This window comes from Dasypus novemcinctus, chromosome 27, assembly GCF_030445035.2.
Source record: "Dasypus novemcinctus isolate mDasNov1 chromosome 27, mDasNov1.1.hap2, whole genome shotgun sequence".
Taxonomy (NCBI): domain Eukaryota; kingdom Metazoa; phylum Chordata; class Mammalia; order Cingulata; family Dasypodidae; genus Dasypus; species Dasypus novemcinctus.
In genome coordinates, this window is record NC_080699.1 from 17,669,490 (window position 1) to 17,691,254 (window position 21,765).

Sequence of the window (21,765 nt, forward strand, 5' to 3'; positions counted from 1 at the left end):
ATTATATCATACTGTCACTTTAGATTCTTGTGTAAAGTAAGAGTTCTTATCCTACAAAGGAGCTTAAAAAATAATTCAATAAATATTTATCACACATTTACTTTGTGTTAATACTGTCCTGGGTGCTAACTATTAAGTAAAGTAGACTTTATCCTTGCTCTAATGGATATTACAGTTTAGTAAAGAAGACATTACAGAAATAGATATAAGAGAATATATAATTACAAATTCTAGTAATATTTTTTGGGAGGGACCGGGGATTGAACCCATCGGGACCTTGTACCTGGGAAGCAGGAGCTCAAGCACTGAGCTATATCTGCTCCCCTAATACTTTAACAGTAAAATGAGTAAAAGGGAAGGGAGGAATAGTGCTTTACGGGGCCAGGGAAATTTTTGGAAGATAGGGCGTTAACCTAAAACATGCAGAAGAAGAGCAGGAGCTGATCTAGTACAGATTGGAGGGCAAGAACATTCCAGATATAGAGAACAACTTCTACATATTATCTGGCATAGATAATTAACCAATAGGAGCTTCAGATTCCCCATGTGTCAAAATTAACAGAAGAATTATTATCTACTGTCGGCCAGGAACTGTGAAAAATGTATGATCTCTAAGGCTCCCAATCAGCTTTACCAAGTTGTGTTCCTACATGTAAGAAAAGGGGCGGAGAGAGGAAAGTGAGTTTTGTTGTCATTTCCTGTATGTTTGATCTATGTTAAAGGGTCATTTCAGAATCAAGACAGTAGAAAATCTTTCCAGTGTTAGTTCTCAAAGAAAGAGAACAGGGGAAGAGTATAAAAAGGCGTTGTCTTTTTCTTATACACCTGAAATTTTTCCTTCAGTTTCTTTTGGCAGATAACAAGTCATAGATTAAAGTAGGAACTTTTAAAAGTAATTGAAATCATTTATGTATGTTTTGGTTTTTGAAAGCTTGCCTCTACAAGCTAAAACAATGTAACATGGGACTGTATAACATAGTGAAACCTCATGTGAAATATGAATATGGGTATTATTACATACATAAGGCTGTTTTTCTTTGAAACTGAACAAATGTATGTTAATTTTACAAGACGTTAATATCAGGCAAAAATACAACCAAAGCAGGATCAGATGTGGCTCAAGTGGTTGAGTTCCCATCTCCCACATAGGAGGTTCCATGTTTGGTTCCCAGTGCCTCCTGAAAAGACAAAAAAAAATGAACAATAAAACAAATAGAAAAAAAACCTCAGGGAAGCTGATGTGGCTCAGTGGTTGAGCACTGGCTTAAAAAAAACAATAACCATCAAGGCAAACTATGGACAGAAGATAGAGTAATACATTAATAGTCCTCCAGTTAGGGTTTAAAAAAAAAAGGAAGTATACTAAGGGAAAGAAACTAGACACAAGGTTCTACATAATTGCTTGGCTCCATGTATACAAAATCTAAGTACAAACAAACTAGAAACAGAATAATAGCTGGGTACTGCAGGGGAAGCATAGTGAGACTGAGAAGTAATGAGTTTTTGTTTTTGTTTTTATTATTTTTGGAATAATGTCAATGTCTAATAATAAATTGATGAATGCACAACTATGTGATTGTACCAAATACCACTGATTGTACACTTTGGATGGACTGTATACTTTATTAATATGTATCAATAAAATTGAGTTGTTTAAAAACCAAACACACACTTCTTTCTTAGCTCTGTCCCTGAAAAGGCCTAAAAGCAGTACCAACCTGGCAGTAGTAAGAACTGAACACCCAGATAAGAATTCCCAGTAAAAAGAACCAGGGCTTCTTAGAGAAATAACTGATAACAGGTTTGGGGCAGGAAGTAGTCAAGATAAGCATAGGGGCGGCGGACTTGACCCAGTGGTTAGGGCATCCATCTACCACATGGGAGGTCTGCGGTTCAAACCCCGGGCCTCCTTGACCTGTGTGGAATGGCCCATGTGCAGTGCTGATGCGTGCAAGGAGTACCCTGCCACGCAGGGGTGTCCCCCACGTAGAGGAGCCCCACATGCAAGGAGTGCACCCCGTAAGGAGTGCGCCCCATAAAGAGAGCCACCCAGTGTGAAAGTGCAGCCTGCCCAGGAATGGTGCCGCACACATGGAGAGCTGACACAGCAAGATGACTCAACAAAAAGAAACAGATTCCCATGCCGCTGACAACAGAAGTGGACAAAGAAGATGCAGCAAAATAGACACAGAAGAGACGGGGCGGGGGAGGGGGGAATAAAAAATTAATCTTTTTTTTTTTAAAAAGATAAGCGTGGGACATAGGACATTTTTTTCCTCCTTTATTTTTTTTTAAATGTTACGTTCAAAAAATATGAGGTCCCCATATACCCCCCCACCCCCTTCACCCCACTCCTCCCACATCAACAACCTCTTTCATCATTGTGGCACATTCATTGCATTTAGTAAGTACAGCTTGGAGCACTGCTGCACCACATGGATAGTGGTTTACATTGTAGTTTATACACTCTCCCCCAGTCCACCCAGTGGACCATGGGGGAACATTCAATGTCCAGCATCTGTCCCTGCAGTACCCCCCAGGACAACTCCAAGTCCTGAGAATGCCCCCATATCATGTCTCTTCTTCCCTCTCCCTACCCTCAGCATAGGACATTTTTATTATGACAGAAAGCAGTAAAGCTACTGAGTATTTCTGTGTTCGTGTTAAAAAAATAATAGCATAAAGAAGGTCCCACTGGCCAAAGATGGGAAAATATGTCCATCAAAGAGAGTAATGGTTGCAGTTGATTTAAACAGATTGAATATATAAAAACCTAAGCTTTCATTATGATACTTAAAAGGACAAAAAAAACCCTAAAATAATAATTTTTAAAAACCACAAAAATAACAATATTCACTTTTGGAGGTAGCTAGTAGGCCAACCTCTTAATCTGGAAATTGGTACTTAAAAGGGAAAAAGCTAAGCATTTGTTTTTCCTAACCTGTCCACAAGAGAAAATTGGGAAGCATTTCATCTAATAAATGTCACAGGAAACAAAAAATTAGAATATCACAGTTTTTCAATGAAATCATTGATTCAGATGACTACCACCAGTGAATACTAAAACTGTTAGTGCCATATTTTTCAAAGTGTGAACCCTGGACCAGCATCTTCAGCATCATCTCTGTAGCTCTAAAATACACAAATTCTCAGATCCCTTCCAACACATCAAATCACAGAAATTCTGGGGTAGGGTCCACGTAATTTGTTTTAACAGGCCCTCCAAGGGCTCTGATATACACTGGTGTTTGAGAACTGCAATATTAGGAGAAAGATTGATGACAACCTTTATAATTGAAGTGTCAGACTATTGCCTCCAGAACCCATTGATCAATCTTAGTACTACTAAAAGCTGGGGAGCCAGATGTTGGATTCCTCCTAATAGATACATTTACAATAGTCTTTCTCCCCACAATATTAAACCTGATTCTATTCAAGCCTTTACATTTGAATTCTATTTTATAAGGAAATACAGGAGATAGAAGAATAAAACTATCATGAGGAAGCAAAAACCAAATCCAGAATGTAAGACAACTTACCTAGTTTCTTCAACAAGTCAGTAGCATGGAAAGAAAGGAGGAAAGTGTAGAGGATCTGTTCCAAAATAAAAGGACTCCAAAGACAAACAAATACAAAATATAAATCTTATTTTAAATTCTGACTATTAGAAGATAGTAAGCAAGTGTTAATTTTGTTAGGTGTGATAATGGTATTGTGGTTATGTAAGAATGTACCTTTTTGTTTTTAGAGAGATATAAAGGCATTTAGGATGAAACAAAATGATTTCAAGAATTTGCTTTAGACTTACCAAAAAAAAAAGAAAGGAATGAAAAAAGATAAATGAAACAAGAATGACAAAATATTGATAATTCTTAAATCTGGAGGGTTCATTACAGTATTTTCTCTACTTTCATGTGTGTTTAAAACTTTCATGGGAAGCAGACTTGGCCTAGTGGATAGGGCATCCGCCTACCACATGGGAGGTCCGCAGTTCAAACGCTGGGCCTCCTTGACCCATGTGGAGCTGGCCCATGCACAGTGCTGATGCACGCAAGGAGTGCAGTGCCATGCAGGGGTGTCCCCCAGTAGGGGAGCCCCATGCGCAAGGAGTGCACCCCGTAAGGAGAGCTGCCCAGCGTGAAAGAAAGTACAGCCTGCCCAAGAATGGCGCTGCACACATGGCAAGCAAACACAAGATGACGTAACAAAAAGAAACACAGATTCCCATGCCGCTGACAACAACAGAAGCAGCCAAAACCAAAAAAACTTTCATAATAAAAAACCTAAAATAGAAAGTTAAAAAGTTGACTACAGGAGAGCGGATGTGGCTCGAGCAGTTGAGCCCCTGCTTCCCACCTAGGAGGTCATGGGTTCAGTTCACAGTGTCTCCTGAAAAAAACAAACAACAAGCAAAATAAATGAAAAAGTAACTCAGGGAAGCCAATGTGGCTCAGTGGTTGATTACCAGCTTCCCACATACAAAGTCCCAGTCAATCCCTGGCCCCTGGTACCTCCAAAAAAGGTGTAACAAGCGGATTACCTCAGTTTGTAATAATAGCACATGTGTAAGAATAGATGAAATGCCCTCTTGTATTTAAAGCCTGTACTTGTAGAATATGGCACTGTTACGACACATTTTTATGAAGAAGTTCACAGTACTGGCCACGATAGGACCTTAGCTAAGTGTTTAAATACTGGTGCTGTGGGGTTTTGTGTACTGAGAGGAGTACAGAAGAGAACAATGCGGTTGCTGTCCTCAGGAAGCTCAAATGAAGGTATCTTATTTCCTAAGACTTAGTGGGTTAGGGTTGGGGGGGTGTATGTGTATGTTATGGTAGATTTATGATATACATGCAGATAATTAGAGTGTGAGATGGTGTGTGAGAAGAAGTAAATTCAGGGAAAAGAGAATTACTTCTTCCTGCTGTGATGAGGGACTATTTATGGGGAAGGTAGTATTTAAGCAGGATTTTGAAGCAGTCATTAGGCTGTCAGCAGGAAGCTTGATAGAGTAAAAATACAGTCAGTGATTTTGGTCCCAGATTAGACATTCATTTACCAATTGTACAAATTCAGCTTCCTAGTGTATAAATAGGATAAGAATTACAGTAATAGTTATCATAGAGGGTATTTTGGAGTATTAAATGAGATAATATGATATGAACATGTTTTGTGAACTGTAAAGTGCTATTAGAATGTTAACAGCTTTATAGTAAATATTAAGAGTGGCATGGTCCAAAGGCATGGAATTAAAACACACATACACACAGTAAACCACATAGACTGAACCAGAAAAATGTGTGAAGGTAACTGCATATTGATTCACCCTACAATTCCTTACTAGGGAAAGGGAAAATTATCTATCTAGAAAAGTCTTTCAAGATTTATATTGACCCCTCACCTCAAAAGAAAATTTTAAATTTTCAACTGAAATTTGAATGCATTGTAATGTATAGTTTTATTGACTCGATATACAGAATTAATTTTCAGATAAATTGCTTTAATAAAGATTATGACACTGCACAAAGATAGCTAAATATATTTTGCAAAATATAGTTGTCTTATAGTTTAGAGTGCTTGGGTATCATGGCATTGTTAGCTTTAGAGAACAAGTCTGCATAGTCTTGGGTAGACCAGAATTGCTCCTTTCAACAGGAGACCAGGATGTGAATTATTTAAGCCACTTCTCTGCACTGCCATATCTTGTATTGCAGGTGGTTTGTATAACAATTGCATGAAAAAAGGGTGGTTGTTTTTTTTTAAATGTTCTTTGTCTGATGGGATGTCAGAGAATTAGTTCATGTTCTTTGTTTTACATAGGTTTCATGTTTTAAATGAAAAATGATGGGAAAAATATTCAATCAATATTTTAATGAAAAGAACAAATGCTTAGGCATAAAAAGCACTTTGAGTTATGCTGCGAATATTATGCCATTTTCTGTTGTCTGGTCTTGGACTATCACCATTTACCTGGACTCTAGTGAAATATGATGGGAATTCTATAAAAGACAAGGAACTTGAAAAATGACATGTTAATGAACACTAACCCTTGTTCATTAAAAAGCTTTCTGAGGAATTGTAAATATTAATAATAGGGTTATTTTAATTTGTTGAGTAATTCTAAATTCTCTGTTTCTTTATAGACTATCTTGCTAATCATGGCCGGCTAAATGAATCTGAGGCCAGGCGCAAATTCTGGCAAATCCTGTCTGCTGTTGATTATTGTCATAGTAGAAAGATTGTGCATCGTGACCTCAAGGCTGAAAATCTCCTGCTGGATAACAACATGAATATCAAAATAGCAGGTAACTGGGACATAGCTGGCTCTCACATAATCAGAGTGAGCCAGTATACTCAGCACATGCTGAAACAAACCTGCAGTTGCAGATTGAGAGTCATTTGTACCTGATGATACCCAGCTCTCTTCAAACTATTTAATTCATTTTCTTAGTTTTATGCATAATTGAAAATAAAGAGAATAAATTCATTGCTAATATACATGTTCGCAGGGCTATGACTAAAGACCAGTTTGTCTCCTCGGTCTGATTTGTGTCTAGGTCCCTTTGTGAGGTTCTGCTGAAGTAAATATGTTTACATGTGTTTAAGAGTGATTGGAGGGAAGTGGACTTGGCCCAACAGATAGGGCATTCGCCTACCACATGGGAGGTCCACGGTTCAAACCCCAGGCCTCCTTGACCCGTGTGGAGCTGGCCCATGTGCAGTACTGATGCACGCAAGGAGTGCCGTGCCATACAGGGGTGTCCCCCACGTAGGGGAGCCCCATGCGCAAGGAGTGCACCCCGTAAGGATAGCCGCCCAGCATGAAAAGAAAGTGCAGCCTGCCCAGGAATGGCGCCACCCACATGGAGAGCTGACACAACAAGATGACACAACAAAAAGAAATACAGATTCCCGGGGCCACCGATAAGGATAGAAGCAGTCACAGAGGAACACACAGTGAATGGACACAGAGAGCAGACAACTAGGGGTGGGGTGAAGGGGAAAGAAAGAAAAAAAAAGGAGTGATTGGAGGGACTCCTAGAGCTAGAGGAGCAGCATAGGTTGCTGGTGCTATAAGCTGCTCTTCTAATTTTGAGTGATGGCTGTAGAGAGGTTACATGCAGAGAAAATACAGAGGATGTGATAGAAACAGAAGGGGAAATGTTTGGAACACAAAAGCACCTTGCCTTACTGATATAATTGTTTTGATTTATAACGTGGAGAATAAGGGTAGAAATTATTTTGCTTATCTTATTCCCACCATTTTCACAATGGTAAAAACTTTTATATTCCACGTGTCTTTATTCACATGATCAGAACTCTTGTTCATTCAATAAGTATTTATGGATCAGTTCTGTGCTATGCTGGGAACTAGGGATACTGGTCAAAAAGTCATTTCTAACTTCTGGGGAAGATGGAGGAGTAGGGAGTTCTGGGACTCAGTCGTTACACCAAAACAACTATTAAGCAGGCAGGAACTATTGGAAACAACTAGTTTGAAACTCCAGTTGCCAGAAGAACACTGTACAGCATCCAGGGAAGAGTGGAAAGAGGCCGATAAAATACATTAAAGAACTCTAAATTGCACTCTCCACACAGAGGTTACTGGTGCCCATCCCTACTCATGGCAGGGCACTGTGAGGTCCAGTCCCTGGCTAGCTGCTGGTGATGGAAAGGGACATAACAGTCCTCTTCCCCAAGAACAGGGTTGTGTACAGTCGATCACTAATCACAGCTTTTGATTAGCAAATTTGTATTGCTGGGACCTGGCTCTGAAGCCAGCTATTGTTTCAGCCTACTCCAGACAAAGGCAGCGGCAGCCGTTGTTCCAACCCCACCCTGGACAAAGGGGGTAGCAGCCATTGTTTCACCCCTCCCTGGACATGAGCAGATGTGGTGGAGATTTAAGATGCAGGACTGCATTCACTGGCAGCCCCATCCTTCCTGACTCCCCTCCACAATGTACTTTGTAACCAGTCCATGCCCACTTATGGGTTCCTGGCCCTGTTTTGGTTGGAAAAGACCAAATTATTAAAGTCCTCCCCAGGGTGACCTCCCAGTATTTGCCCTATGGCATTGTTGCATGAGTCAATGAAACGAGTGTAAAAAACTGTAGAGGTGGACAGTCTGGGACAAAGACCTGCCTGGGAGAGGGAAGTTTGTTCCCAGGAAACAGAGGGAACACTCAAACTCCTGTAAACAGGGGAACTCTGAAACAACTAACAAGCTAAAGCCCAGGACAAGACAGGTCAAGTAAGACAGGGAAAACCCTGCACAGTGCGTTTACCTTGGGCAGACCTTCCTAGTAGGAAGGCTGAAACTCAAGAAAATCTGCGTCTTATGACCAACTGGATACAAAATCAGAAAACAGATATCCCAGGGAGTAAATTCCAGTAATATTTTTAAAAATATTAAAATGTACAATGTGCAACAAGAGTACAAGATAAAAAAAAAAACAGGAAATGATGTCCCATCCAAATAAAGAGGAAAAAAATACAGCAAACACCAACAAAGATGATGAGAATGTGGACATGTCGAACACAGCCTTTTAAAAAAAAGATATTTAAAATGCTACAGAAAAAAAAAAGATAAATGAAGCAGAAAAAAATGCTAAGGAGATGAAGTAAAGTACAGAGAAAAAACTACAGGGTATCAGGAAAATGATGAATGCACAATATGAGGGTTTACGTAAAGAGGTAGAGAATTTATGAAAGAAACAAACAGGACTACTGGAGTTGAAGACCATAATAAATGAAATGAAAAATGCCCAGGAGGATTTCAAGAGCAGAGTGGAGCTGGCAGAAGAATCAGTGAAATCTAAAGGCAAGACATTTGAAATGATTCAAGCAGAAGAGGAGAAATATAAAAGAAACACTAAGATCAAAAATCGCCTAAGACAACTATGGGGCACCATCAGTTGCACCAATATTCGTGTTATTGGACTCTCAGAAGAAGCAGAAAGAGGAAAGGGCAGAAGGGAGAGTCAAAGAAATGATGACACAGAACTCCCCAAATTTAGCAAAAGATCTGAATATGCACATCAGTGAAATGCAGAGAACACCAAACAGGATAAACATGAAGAAAAACACACCCGGTCATACATTGATGACACTATCAAATGCAAAAGATGAGGAAAGAGTTTTGAAAGCTGCAAGAGAAAAGCAACTTATTGTGTACAAGGGAATCCCAATAAGATTGAGTGCCAGTTTCTCATCAGAAACCATGGAGGCAAGAAAGCAGTGGATTGAAATACTTTTAAGTGCTGAAGGAAAAAACTGCCATCCAATAATTTTATATCCAGTATGACTCTCTTCAAAAACTTAGGAGAGATTAAGACCTTCTCAGATAAATAAAAGCTGAGGGAGTATATTACCACTAGACCTGAAGTAATCCTAAAGGGAATTTCTCAGATTGAAAGGAAAGGGTACTATACAGTGGTTCAAAGCAGCATAAGGAAATAAAGACCTCCAGTAAAGGAAGCCGTTATAAATGTTAGTATTATTGTATTGTATTGTTTAGTATGTAACTCCACTTCTTACTTCCCACAGATGCTAAAATATAAATGCATGAAAAGTAATGATAAATCTAGATTTTTGGATATACACTGTACAAAGATATAAGTGGTAATGTGTACAGAAAATGTTGGAGGACAGAAGGGTATAGGAAAAGTATATGAGCATGGTATTGAGATTAAGTTGGTTTTATACCAAATATGATAGTTATATATTTAGGGTGTTAAATTTTAACCCTATGGTAATGAAAAATATATCCAGATATAAATGAGAAGGCATACATGTGGTTCAGCACATGAAAGAAAATAAAAATAAAAGTAGGCTTTGATGGACATGCAGGGCAAAAAAAGGCATAGACTTACAAAAGGCTAAATAGCAAAATGGCAGAAGACCTGTATTATCCGTAGTGGCTTTAAATGTAAAGGGATTAAATTCTAGTCAAAAGGCAGAGATTAGCAAAATGGATGAAAAAACATGACCCAATTATATACTGTTGGCAAGAAAATTCTCTCTTTAAAGACAAAGATAGAAGTAGGTTGATGGTGAAAGGACAGAAAAAAATAACCATGCAAGTAGTAACCAAAAGACAGCTGGGGTAATAAGCTGAAATAGACTTTAAGTCAAAACTTTTTTGAGGGACAAAGAAGGTCATTACATACTGATAAAGGGGACAGTTGAACAGGAAGATGTAACAATTATAAATATACATGCACCTAACAGCAAAGCTGCAAAATATATGACAGAATTGAAGGGAAAAATTGATGGTTCCACATTAATAGTAGGAGACTTTAGCATACCACTCTCAAGAATGGATAGAGGGAAGCAGATGTCACTCAAGCAGTTGGGTGCCTGCTTACCACATGGGAGGTCCCAGGTTCGGTTCCTGGTGCTTCCTAAACAAGCAAGACAGTAAGACAGTGAGCTGATGTGGCAAGCTGATGCAACAAGATGACACAGCATGATGACACCATGAAGAGACACAGTGAAGAAACACAATGAGAGACACAACAGGCAGGGAATTGAGGTGGCTCAAGTGATTGGGTGCCTCCCTCCCACATGGAAGTTCCCAGATTTGGTTCCCAGTGCCTCCTGAAAGGAAGACGGACAGAGCAGACAGCCAGCACAAACACCAAGGGTGGGGGTGGGGGGAGTAAATACATCTTAAAAAAAAAAAAAAAGAATGGATAGCACATCTAGTCAGAAGATCAATAAGGAAATACAGGACTTGAATGATACACTTAACCAACTAGACCTAACAGACATATATAGAACACTGCACCCAATGAAAACAGAGTATACATTCTTCTCAAGTGTATATAGATCATTCTCCAGAATAGGCTATATGTTGGGTCACAAAACAAATGTCAATAAATTAAAAAGTATTGAAGTCATGCAATGTATATTCTCTAACCACAACAGAATGAAGCTAGAAATCAATGAGAGAGAAAGGGAAAATTTGCAAGTATATGGAAATTAAACAACCCACTCTTTAAAAACCACTGGATTAAAGAGGGAATCAGAAGTGAAATTAGGAAATATCTTGAGGTGAATGAAAATGAAAATACTACATAACAAAACTTATGGGATGCAGTTAAGACTGAGAGGGAAATTTATAGCTCTAAATGCTTACATTATAAAGGAAGAAAGACTCCAAATGAGAGATCTGTCCTTAAAACTAGAAGATCTAGAAAAAGAGCAAACTAAACCCAAAGTGAGTAGATGGAAGGAAATAACAAAAATTAGAGAGGGAGGTAAGTGAAATAGAAAACAAAACAGTAGAAAGAATGAACAAAACCAAAAGTTGGTTCTTTGAAAAAATCAATAAAATCGACAAACCTTTAGCTACACCAGGGGTTCTTAACAAGGGGTCCATGAGCTTGAATTTAAATTCAAAAAAACATTATTCTTGTGGGGACATGTTGGTGAGGGTGTGATATATTTATTAAATAATATACAGTGTGTGTGGACTTAGTAAGGGGTCCATGATTTTCACCTGACTGGCAGAGGGGTCCATGGAACAAAACAGGTTAAGAACCACTGAGTTAGACTGATAAAGAGAAAATGAGAGAGGATGCATATAATGAAAATCAGAAATGAAAAGAGAGTCATTACTAATGACCCAGCTGAAATAAAAAGGACTATGAACGAATGCTAAGAACAACTGTATGCTAATAAATTAGATAAACTAGATGAAATGTACAAATTCTTAGAAATGCACAAATTACCTACATTGACTTAAGAAATAAAAAGATCTCAACAAACGAATTACTAGTAAAGAGATTGAACCAGTAATCAAAAATCTTCCAGCAAAGAAAAGCCCAGGACCAGATGGTTTCACCGGAGAATTATTACAAGCATTCCAAGAAGTTCCGATCAAACTTCTCCAAAAAATTGAGAGGGAACATACCATAACTCATTCTACGAGGCCAACATCACCCTCATATCAAACCCAGGTAAAGATACCACAAGAGAAGAGAACTACAGACCCATATCTCGTGAATATGGATGCAAAATTCCTAACAAAATACTAGCAAACTGATTCCAACAGCATAGGAAAAGAATTATACACTATGACCAAGTGGAACTTATCCCTGTTTTGCAAGATGAAAATCAATTAATGTAATACGACTTTAACACAATGGAGGACAAAACCCATATGATCATCTCAATCAATGCAGAAAAGGCATTTGATAATATAGAGTACCCTTTGATAAGAATTTTCAGAACACTGGGAATAGAAGGACACTTCCTCAACATCATAAAGGGCATATATGAAAAGCCCACAACTAACATCCTACTCAATGGTGAAAGACTGAAATCTTTCCCTCTAAGGTTAGAGCAAGACAAGGATGCCCACTATTACCACTATTATTTAACATTTTACTGGAAGATCTCGCCGGAGCAATTAGGCAAGAAAAAGAAATAAAAGGCATCCAGATTGGAAGGGAAGGAATAAAACTTTCCCTATTTGCAGATGATATGATCCTATATACAGAAAATCCTGGAAAATCTACAACAAATGATTTGAGCAGAGTCGGAAGGTACAAGATTAGCACCCCAAAACCAGTAGTATTTCTGTACACAATTAGAAGAAGAAATCAAGAAAAAAATTCTGTTCCCAACAGCAACCAAAAGAATTAAATATCTAGGAGTACATTTAACCAAGGAGGTAAAGGACTTGCTCACAGAAAACTACAAAACATTGCTAAAAGAGGGAATACATGTGACCCAAGCAGTTGAGTGCCCACCTCCCACATGGGAAGTCCTGGGTTCCATTCCTGGTGCCTTCTGAATGAACAAAAAACAAGCAAACAAAAAAACAACCCAGGAAAGTCAATGTGGCTCAGTGTAAGTACCGGCTTCCCATGTATGAGATCCCAGGTTCAGTCCCCACCCCTGGTACCGAAAAAAAAAAAAGAACAACATTGCTAAAAGAAATGAAAGAAGACCTAGATGAATGGAAGGATGTTCCATGTTCATGACTAAATATCATTAAGATGTCAGTACTATCCAAAGAAATCTATAGATTTAATGCAATCCAAATCAAACCTACAACAACAAGTTCTTTGCAGAAATGGAAAAGCCAATCATCAAATTGATGTGGGTAAGGGTAAGGGACTCCAAATAGCTAAAGCTATATTGGAAAAGAAGAATGAAGTTGGAGGACTCAAACTTCCTGCTCTTAATACTTGTTTCAAAGCCACAGTAACCAAAATATGGTACTGGGAAGTGGATGTGGCCCAAACAACTGGATGGCCATCCACCATATGGGAGGCCCGGGTTCAGTTCCCAGGGAGTAGCATTTTGATATGGTTCATGAATTACAGAAATAGATATTGGATTATGTTTGTAAACTGGTCTGTACCTGGGTGTGATTAAATTATGATTAGGGCTTTGATTGGGCCACATCAGTAGTAGTAGTTTGATAGGGCCACATCAGTAGTAGTGTGTGATTGGGCCACATCCTTCCCCTTGGGGAATGCAGACTCTCAGATAAAAGACATGGCAAAGGACAATGCTGGAGTATTGATGTTGGAGTTTTGATGCTGGATTCTTGAGCTAGAACCCTGGGAAGTAAGCACACAGAGGAGCTTGGTTGTGAGGAAAGAGAAGCAAGCCCTGGTAAGAGAGGAACCCTGAGCCCAGAGAGAATCAAACCTTGGGAAGAGAGGAATCCAGGAAGCCTGAACCCGGGCAGACGTCAGCAACCATCTTGCTCCAACACATGGCAGAGGACTTTGGTGAAGGACGTAACTTAAGCTCCTACCCTACCTAGTAACTGTAAGCTCCTACCCCAAATAAATACCCTTTATAAAAGCCAACCGATTTCTGGTATTTTGCATCAACACCTCTTTTGCTGACCAATACACGGGGCTTCCTTGTGAAGGCAAGCTGGCCTGTGCCAAAGAGAGCCGACAGCCCGCACCACAGAGAGCTAACAGCCCATGCTGCGGAGAGCTGGTGCAGCAAGATGATGCAGCAAAGGAAGACACAGAGGAGAGACAAAGATTCGGCAGACCAGGGAACTGAGGTGGCTTAAGTAATTGAGTGCCTCTCTCCCATGTCAAAGGGCCCAGGATTGGTTCCCAGTGCCTCCTAAATAGAAAGACAAGAAGAGAATACAAGCACACACAGAAGAACTCACAACAAATAGACAGAGAGCAGACAATGAGTACAGGCAGCAAAGGGGGCTGGGTGGGTAATAAGTTAAAAAACAAAAAACAAAGAACACACAACACAGCATGGTACTGGCACAAGGGCAGACATACAGACCAATGGAATAGAACTGAGAGCTCAGAAATTAACCCTCACATTTAAGGCCAGCTGATTTTTGACAGAGTGGCAAAGACTACTCAACTGAGAAAGAATAGTGACAAATTGTGCTGAAAAAAACTGGATCTCCATTTTCAGATCAAAAGTAGTACCCCTCGCTCACACCAAATAGAAAAATCAACTCAAAATGGATCAAAGACCTAAATGTAAGAGCTAGCTAGAACTATCAAACTCCTAGAATAATATATAGGGAAGCATCTTCAGGACCTTGTGTTAGGCAGTAGTTTCTTAGACTTTATACCCAAAGCACAAGCAACATAAGAAAAAAATAAATAAATGGGACCTCATCAAAATTAAAAATTTTGTTCCTCAAAGGACTTTATCATGAAAGTAAAAAGACCACATACACAATAGGATAAAATATTTGGAAGCCACATATCTGATAAAGGATTAATATCCAGTATATATAAAGAAATCTTTCAACTTAACAAAAAGAACAAACAACCCAATATAAAAACTGGGCAAAAGACTTGAACAGACATCTCCCCAAAGAAGACATTCAATTTGCCAGAAAGCACATGAAAAGATGCTCATCATCATTAACCTTAAGGGAAATTCAAATCAAAACCACAATGAGGAGTGGGTGTAGCTCTCTTGAGCATCTGCTTCCCATAAACAAGGTTCCAGGTTCACTTCCTGGTAACGCCTTAAAAACAAAACAAGGGAAGCAGGTGTAGCTCAGGCAATTGAGTTTCCACCTACCACATGGGAGGGCCCAGGTTCTGTTATGGATGAGCAAGTCATCTGATGTGATGGGCAGGCGCGGTGAGCTGACACAACAAGAAACACGAGGAAAACATAATGAGAGATACAACAAAGAAGGAAGCAGAGGTGGCTCAGGCAATTAGGTGCCTTCCTCCTACAGGTTCAGTCCCGGTGCCTCCTGAGAAGAAGACCAGCACACAACAGACACAGCAAATACAAACAACAAGAAGGTGGGGAGAAATAAATAAATAAAAACCTTTAAAAACAAAACAAAAAAAACCTACACTGCATTATCATTTCACATCCATTAGAATGGCTGCTATTTAAAATAAAATTTTTTAAAAATCCCAAAACCAGAAAATAACAAGTGTTGGAGAGAAGGCAGTATAATAGGAACACTCATTTATTGCTGATGGCAACGTAAAATGGTACATGCACTGTGGAAGACAGTTTGGTGGTTCCTGAGAATTCTAAGTATAGATGTATCATATGACTGGCAATCCCACTACTATACTCAAAAGAAATGAAAGCAGGGACTCTAACAGATATTTGCACACCAATTTTCACAGCAGCATTATTCACAATTGCCAAAAGATGGAAGCAACCGAAGTGTCTATCAACTGGTGAATGGATAAATAAAATGCGCTGTATACATACAAAAGGATATTATTTGGTCATAAAAAGGAATGAAGCCCTGATGCATGTGACATCATGGATGGACCTTGAAGACACCATGTTGGAACTATTTGAGCTTGTCTTGAAAGATGAGTTAGAATTTTGCTGGCAAAATAAATAGAAGTAGGATGTTCCAGGCAGGTAGGCAGACTATATAATACATAAATACCACAGGCATGAGTGAGAGAGAGAGGAAGACAGAGAGAAGGAGATTGAGATGGAAATGGTAGCTCGATAGAGAGGAAATGTAAAATCTATAGGCATGGAGTATTGATGCAGGAGGAGCAAGTAAGACAAGACCAAGATAGGAAGCGTGTTGAATACCATGTGAAAGAATTTAGGGTCTAGTCTTTAAGTACTAGGGATTCCAGACTATTGAAAATTTTAGGGCAGGGACAGTGGTGAAGTGGGATTGGGTTATAATTAGATTTGTATGTTAGATGATGTCTCTGACCACAGAGAAGATAGGAAATAGGGGTAAGATAGGGACAGAAAGATTAAGGAGGAGTCTAATGCAATAGTCAGATTAAGAGAATGTGCTCTTAACTAAAACAGCAGCAGTAGAGATTGAAGATATAGGATGGAGACTCATTTTGGTTAGAGTTTTAAGAAAGATAATGGGTGCAAGGTAAAAGCTTAACAAAGTTACAAGCAGTGAGGTTTTGTTCTAATTGTTAAAGAGGAGCAGGGAAACATCTAGATGAGAGGAGCTGACAGAAATGACTGACTAGGTTGAATAGCCACTAGATTCAGTAGGTTTAGGGAGAAAAGCAGCTGTCTTGGTTTAGTGCAGTGTGGTATAAATAGAATAATTAATAGCCTGTATATTGTGCATTGAACTAGTTTGTTTCTAATTCCACTTCCTATTAGTTTTTATTTTGGGAAAGGTAGATAGTTCATTTTTACTTGTTTTATTTTAAATGCCAGTGTTACACATGTTTCAGTAGAGATAATAGATTTTCCATTCTGTAGTCTGTGGGTTTTTTTTTTAAATGGCCTAGATTTTAAAAATGTTCTTAGGTTAATTTGTTATATTCACACACCACACACACACACACACACAAAGATTTTAGTTGATTTGTCATTTTTGTTTGTTTTTAAAATGCAATACATAGTATTCGAGTATTTCCATAGTTTCTTAGGTGTGTTCACTTTTTCCATTTGTTTTTTGTTGTTGCTTTTCTCCTCCTTATTCCTTTGGCCCTTCCATTTCATCTCATTCGTTTCTCTCCTTTTTGCCTACGTCCTGTAATGTACTTCAGTGGAATTTTTTTCCTTCTCTGGAAATCATCAGCTGCCCTAAAATTGCCCTTTTCAGATTAGGCCCCCCTTTTTTGAAGTCTTTAACTCTGTAGAAAGAAGGGGGAGACTCTGTTCACCTTTATGTTCCTTTATTGCCATAAAGAAATTCACAAAAACAATAGCTCAGAGGAGTCTTGGAAGTCTTTTTAAGCAGAGAAAGTCATCTCAGTATTTCTAATATTATTATGTACTATCTAGATTTTTGTTTTGTTTTTGTTCTTTTTATTTTTTATTTTGAATATCTAAACTCCAAGTCCTTCTAATCATCTAGAAAACAGGTGAAATGTCCCATACCTAAAGGTGCCCCGTCCTGGTTAAGTTAGTATGATAACTAACGTTTATTATTAGTTGTTACTAATAATAAGGTACTTTGCTAGGTACTTAAATCATCTTTACAGCAACCCTGGGAGCTGCATAATTACTGCCAGTTTTTAGATGAAATTAAATAACTTGCTAAGGTGACAGATAATAGGTAGCAGACCTGGAATTTAAACCTCCATCTCTGACTGCAATGTAGTTAACAAGCATTATTTGTCAATTTTTTTTTTAAGATTTTATTTTATTTATTTCTCTCCCCTTCCCTCCCCCCACCCCGCCCCGCCCCGTCCCACCCCACCCCAGTTGTCTGTTCTCTGTGTCCATTTGCTGTGTGTTCTTCTTTGTGTCTGCTTCTGTTGTTGTCAGCGGCACGGGAATCTGTGTTTCTTTTTGTTGTTGTTGTTGCGTCATCTTGCGTCAACTCTCTGTGTGTACGGTGCCATTCTTGGGCAGGCTGCACTTTCTTTCACGCTGGTCGGCTCTCCTTATGGGTGCACTCCTTGCGCGTGGGGCTCCCCTACGCGAGGGGCACCCCTCCGTGGCACGGCACTCCTTGTATGCATCAGCACTGCGCATGGGCCAGCTCCACACGGGTCAAGGAGGCCCGGGGTTTGAACCGCAGACCTCCCATGTGATAGACGGATGCCCTATCCACTGGACCAAGTCCGCTTCCCTATTTGTCAATTATTCCTCGAAGGGTACTTACTAGCTACATTTTGGATTCCATTATTTATTCCCTGTTTCCATTCCTCATAAGAGGAAACACACACAAGTATATCTGAACACTCAAATATTTTATTACCCACATTTTTTTCTCTGTAATCTTTACCACCCCTAGCCCCACATTTTAGTAAATGCTAATTTAGCATCTCCTGTGCTTCTGGGTACGTCCTAGAATTTGAAGCATTTAAAATAACAACAACCAAAAAAAACCTCTGCTCTGTTCTCCACTGGAAGGAGTTACCAATCAAGTAAAGAAACAGACCTTTACGTAAATGTGATACAAAAAGGTGATTGCTTTCAAGGCCACAGGCTAGGAGAAAGTTAACTGCGGAGTCAGGGGAATTGTAAGTGAAGGCATGATTAACAAGAAGGCATTTGTGGTGGGGTCAGGAGTGTTTTGTGTGTATGTATGCGCGTGTGCATAGGGAGGGTGAGGTAGGAATGGCTGCTCCATTCCTGTAAAGGCAGAAAGGCAGGGGAAAGCCTGGAATGTTTAAGGAAGCAGCAGCTCCGAGCTTCCAGAACAGCAGTGCCAGTGAGGGCTGATGGGAGAAGAGCCTGCACAGTAGGCAGGGGCCAGATCATGAAGCTCCACGTGGCTTCCACTGCCTGTAAAGACGTTCTCTAGAGTATTTTCTTTTTAGCCGTAGTTTTTATAACTTTTTTGATGGCCCTGCTTTCTTTAAGAACATTATCTTCTGATCTCTGGGAATTCTTGAATTTTAAAGAAATCTTAACACATGTGGGAAAGATGTGACTCCATGGAAAGAAGTTACAAAGCCCAGAATAAAATTCAAAATTATTTTCTCAAATTATGCTTTCTTTCTCTGTTTCTTCTACTTATGAAGATCCCTTTAATTGTTAAATGGGCTGAATAAATATCCTGTTTTAGCCTTCATTACATGTATTTGAAATTGAAATTGAAGAGACATAAACCAAAACTAGCTTAAATTTGTTTCTATGAAAAAAAATGGAAAAGAAGTATTGGACATGATCCATGTTAATAAATACAGAAACATAGCTTTAGGATTGGCTTCTTATTTGTGCTCCCACAGTGGATAAAGACCTTACACACTAGTGAACTAGGTACCCACCCACGCCAGTGCTCATTGCCTCACGTAGGAGACCTTTGTGAAACATCAGTGTTAGAACATTCAGAGTAAGAGGGTAAGTGCAAAGCAGTATTGGCTTTCATTCATTTCAGTAATTGCAGTGTTGTTTTTTCCTAGCTATTTCTATTCAGGCATTAAGTTGAGAATAAATAGATGAAAGACATTTAGTTTTATCTTCCAGCTTTCCTGCTCCTGAAATGTTTGTAATAAATACTTCAACAAGGATAAAATTGTATAAATTACTTGGAGGACGTTTACAGAAAATATTACAGTTCAAATAGGCCTTCAGGTGAAGAGTACTGCATTTGGTATCAGACAGTACTGGTGCAAATTCTGGCTGTGCGTTAGTAGTTAGTAGCTGTGTGACCTTGGGCTGATTGTTTAACCTCTCTGAGCCTTGGCTTTTCTATCCATTAAATAGAGATTAGTCTGTTTTTTTAGGAACATTGTAGGGATTAGTGATAATGTTACAGACAGGGTGGCAGTATAAGGTAATAGGTAAGAATATGGACTATAGAGCCAGGCTACGTGGGCTGGAGTCAGCTGGCTCTGCCGTTTGGGCACTTTGCTTAACCTCTTTGTCCTCAGTTTCCTGACCTGTTAAAGGAGGAATGACAGGAATTCATATCTCATAGTGTTACTTGAGTTAATATTTGCAAAGTACTTAAAACAGTGTCTGGTACATAGTGCTGTTTAAGTGTTTGTTAAATTGTTAATCAGAACTCCCGGTACCAATAAAAAGTAGCTATTTGTATTCATTGTATGATTGATTCCATGTGAAAACAAATCCTTAAAATTGTGATAGCCATATAAACTCCCTCAGCATTTTTTAACCAAGTCCTTAAAGCCTTATTCATACATAAATTTTCAAGGAACAAAGACGATTATCATTTGTATTCTAAAGTGTCTACTTGATGCAAATTACTTTTTTTAGAGGACTGTAAATGTAATTAATGATGTGTATTTGGCCTAATTAATCTGACTCGTGGATCACAAGTCAGTTGTCTTTAACCCAAGGGGAAGGCTTCCTTTCCAGATTTATAAATGCCAACTCGTCTCTCATTGCCTCTAACACCCATTCCACATTCTAGGAGACCTCAGGCTGGCTTTACTGTATATGGAATTCTACTTCTGTGAAGTTTTGTACCCTAGCACTGGAAGGGGGTGGGAAAATCTAGACAGGTTTTGTTGGTAAAAATCAACAACAACAACTTTTATGTTTGTTATCTTTCTACCACAAAATTATGTTTAAATGTACAGGAGAGCTGTGCATTAGCAAGCACCATGAGACTTTTTTCTTAACCTTTTTTGTTCCACAGACCCCTGCCAGTCAGGTGAAAAACCACAGACCCCTTACTAAGTCCACATTATACTGTATATTATTTAATAACTATATCACACCCTCACCAACATGTCCTCACAATGTTTTTTTGAATTTCAATTCAAGCTCATGGACCCTTTGTTAAGAACCCCTGCTTCAGACCTACTTAGCACTAGCAGCTTATTAAACCTCGAATATGGAAGAGCTCAAAGGTTTTTGTTTTGTTTTTCCCACTTCATCTCACTTCCACCCACATCCTTCCTCCATTTGGGCTAAGGAAAATCACTTAACTGATTCTTCACTGAGCACTCTGATTAGACAGAGAGATGTCTCACACTGTCAACAGGATTCATTCATAGCAAGTGGGACTGTTGTTCTTTTGTCCCCCTGTCAGGTAGGGAGAGAGTGATTGATGTTTGGAAGTGACCAAAGCAGCTGGCCTTTTCTTGCTTGTGAGCAGCAGAGTTTACATTGACATCAGTGTTAGCCGATCAGTATTCAGTTTGTGCAGTGGGCCAGGTTTGTCTCTGTCACTCTCCTACCTTTCATTTGTCAACTTTCACTTCCTTATAATTTTCTTCTTCTGCACTTTATGATTACAAATGATGTGTAGCTCTTCATCAAAGATGGATGGTTGAATTCTACTGGCTATTTTAGAAACGAGGATAAATTTAACCCTACGGCCATCTGCTACTCTATGGGAGAATTTTTTAAATTATAAATTAGACATTATAGCACACTGCTAGAGATTTAAAATTGCCCTGGTTGTGTTGATTCCTAGAAATAGTGTACTTTTCCTTAGTTTGAAAACTAGTTTTCAATGTTCTGTTTGCTGTTTTCCTTTTTTAAAAAATTATTCAATTTATGTAACTTCTTCTATTTAGTCGTCGTCATTTAAATAAAATCCTGAAAGTATTTAGAAATTATAATCATGTTGCTACAAAAACGCTGACAAAATGTTTAATATCTTCTTTATCTTTTTCATAAACTTTTATACTCTATTTCCTTGCTACTCAAAGAGTGGTCTAGGGACTAGCAACAATCAGCATCACTTCAGGACTTATTAGAAATGCAGAATCTCAGGTCTCAGCCTAGAACTACTCAATCAGAATCTGCATTTTAGCACGTTCCCAGGTGATGTGTATTATGTTCATTTTTAAGAAGGACTGATCTGTTTCATGCCAGTAAACAGAATTCTGTAATGTGCTCATTACCATTAGACAGTAATCATCACCATGAGCTTATTTATTCTGTGCCAGGCCTT

General features: G+C 38.9%; 1 protein-coding gene across 2 annotated transcripts in view; it reads left to right on the forward strand.

The window, feature by feature from the left end:
- The window catches only part of SIK2 (salt inducible kinase 2), a 169,070-nt gene that overhangs the window by 104,934 nt on the left and 42,371 nt on the right, over positions 1-21,765 (forward strand). For both annotated transcript variants that reach the window (XM_058289111.1, XM_058289112.1), the window contains exon 4: positions 6,144-6,305. In XM_058289111.1, coding sequence (XP_058145094.1) covers positions 6,144-6,305 — 162 coding nt within the window. The remainder of the gene's footprint in view (positions 1-6,143; positions 6,306-21,765) is intronic.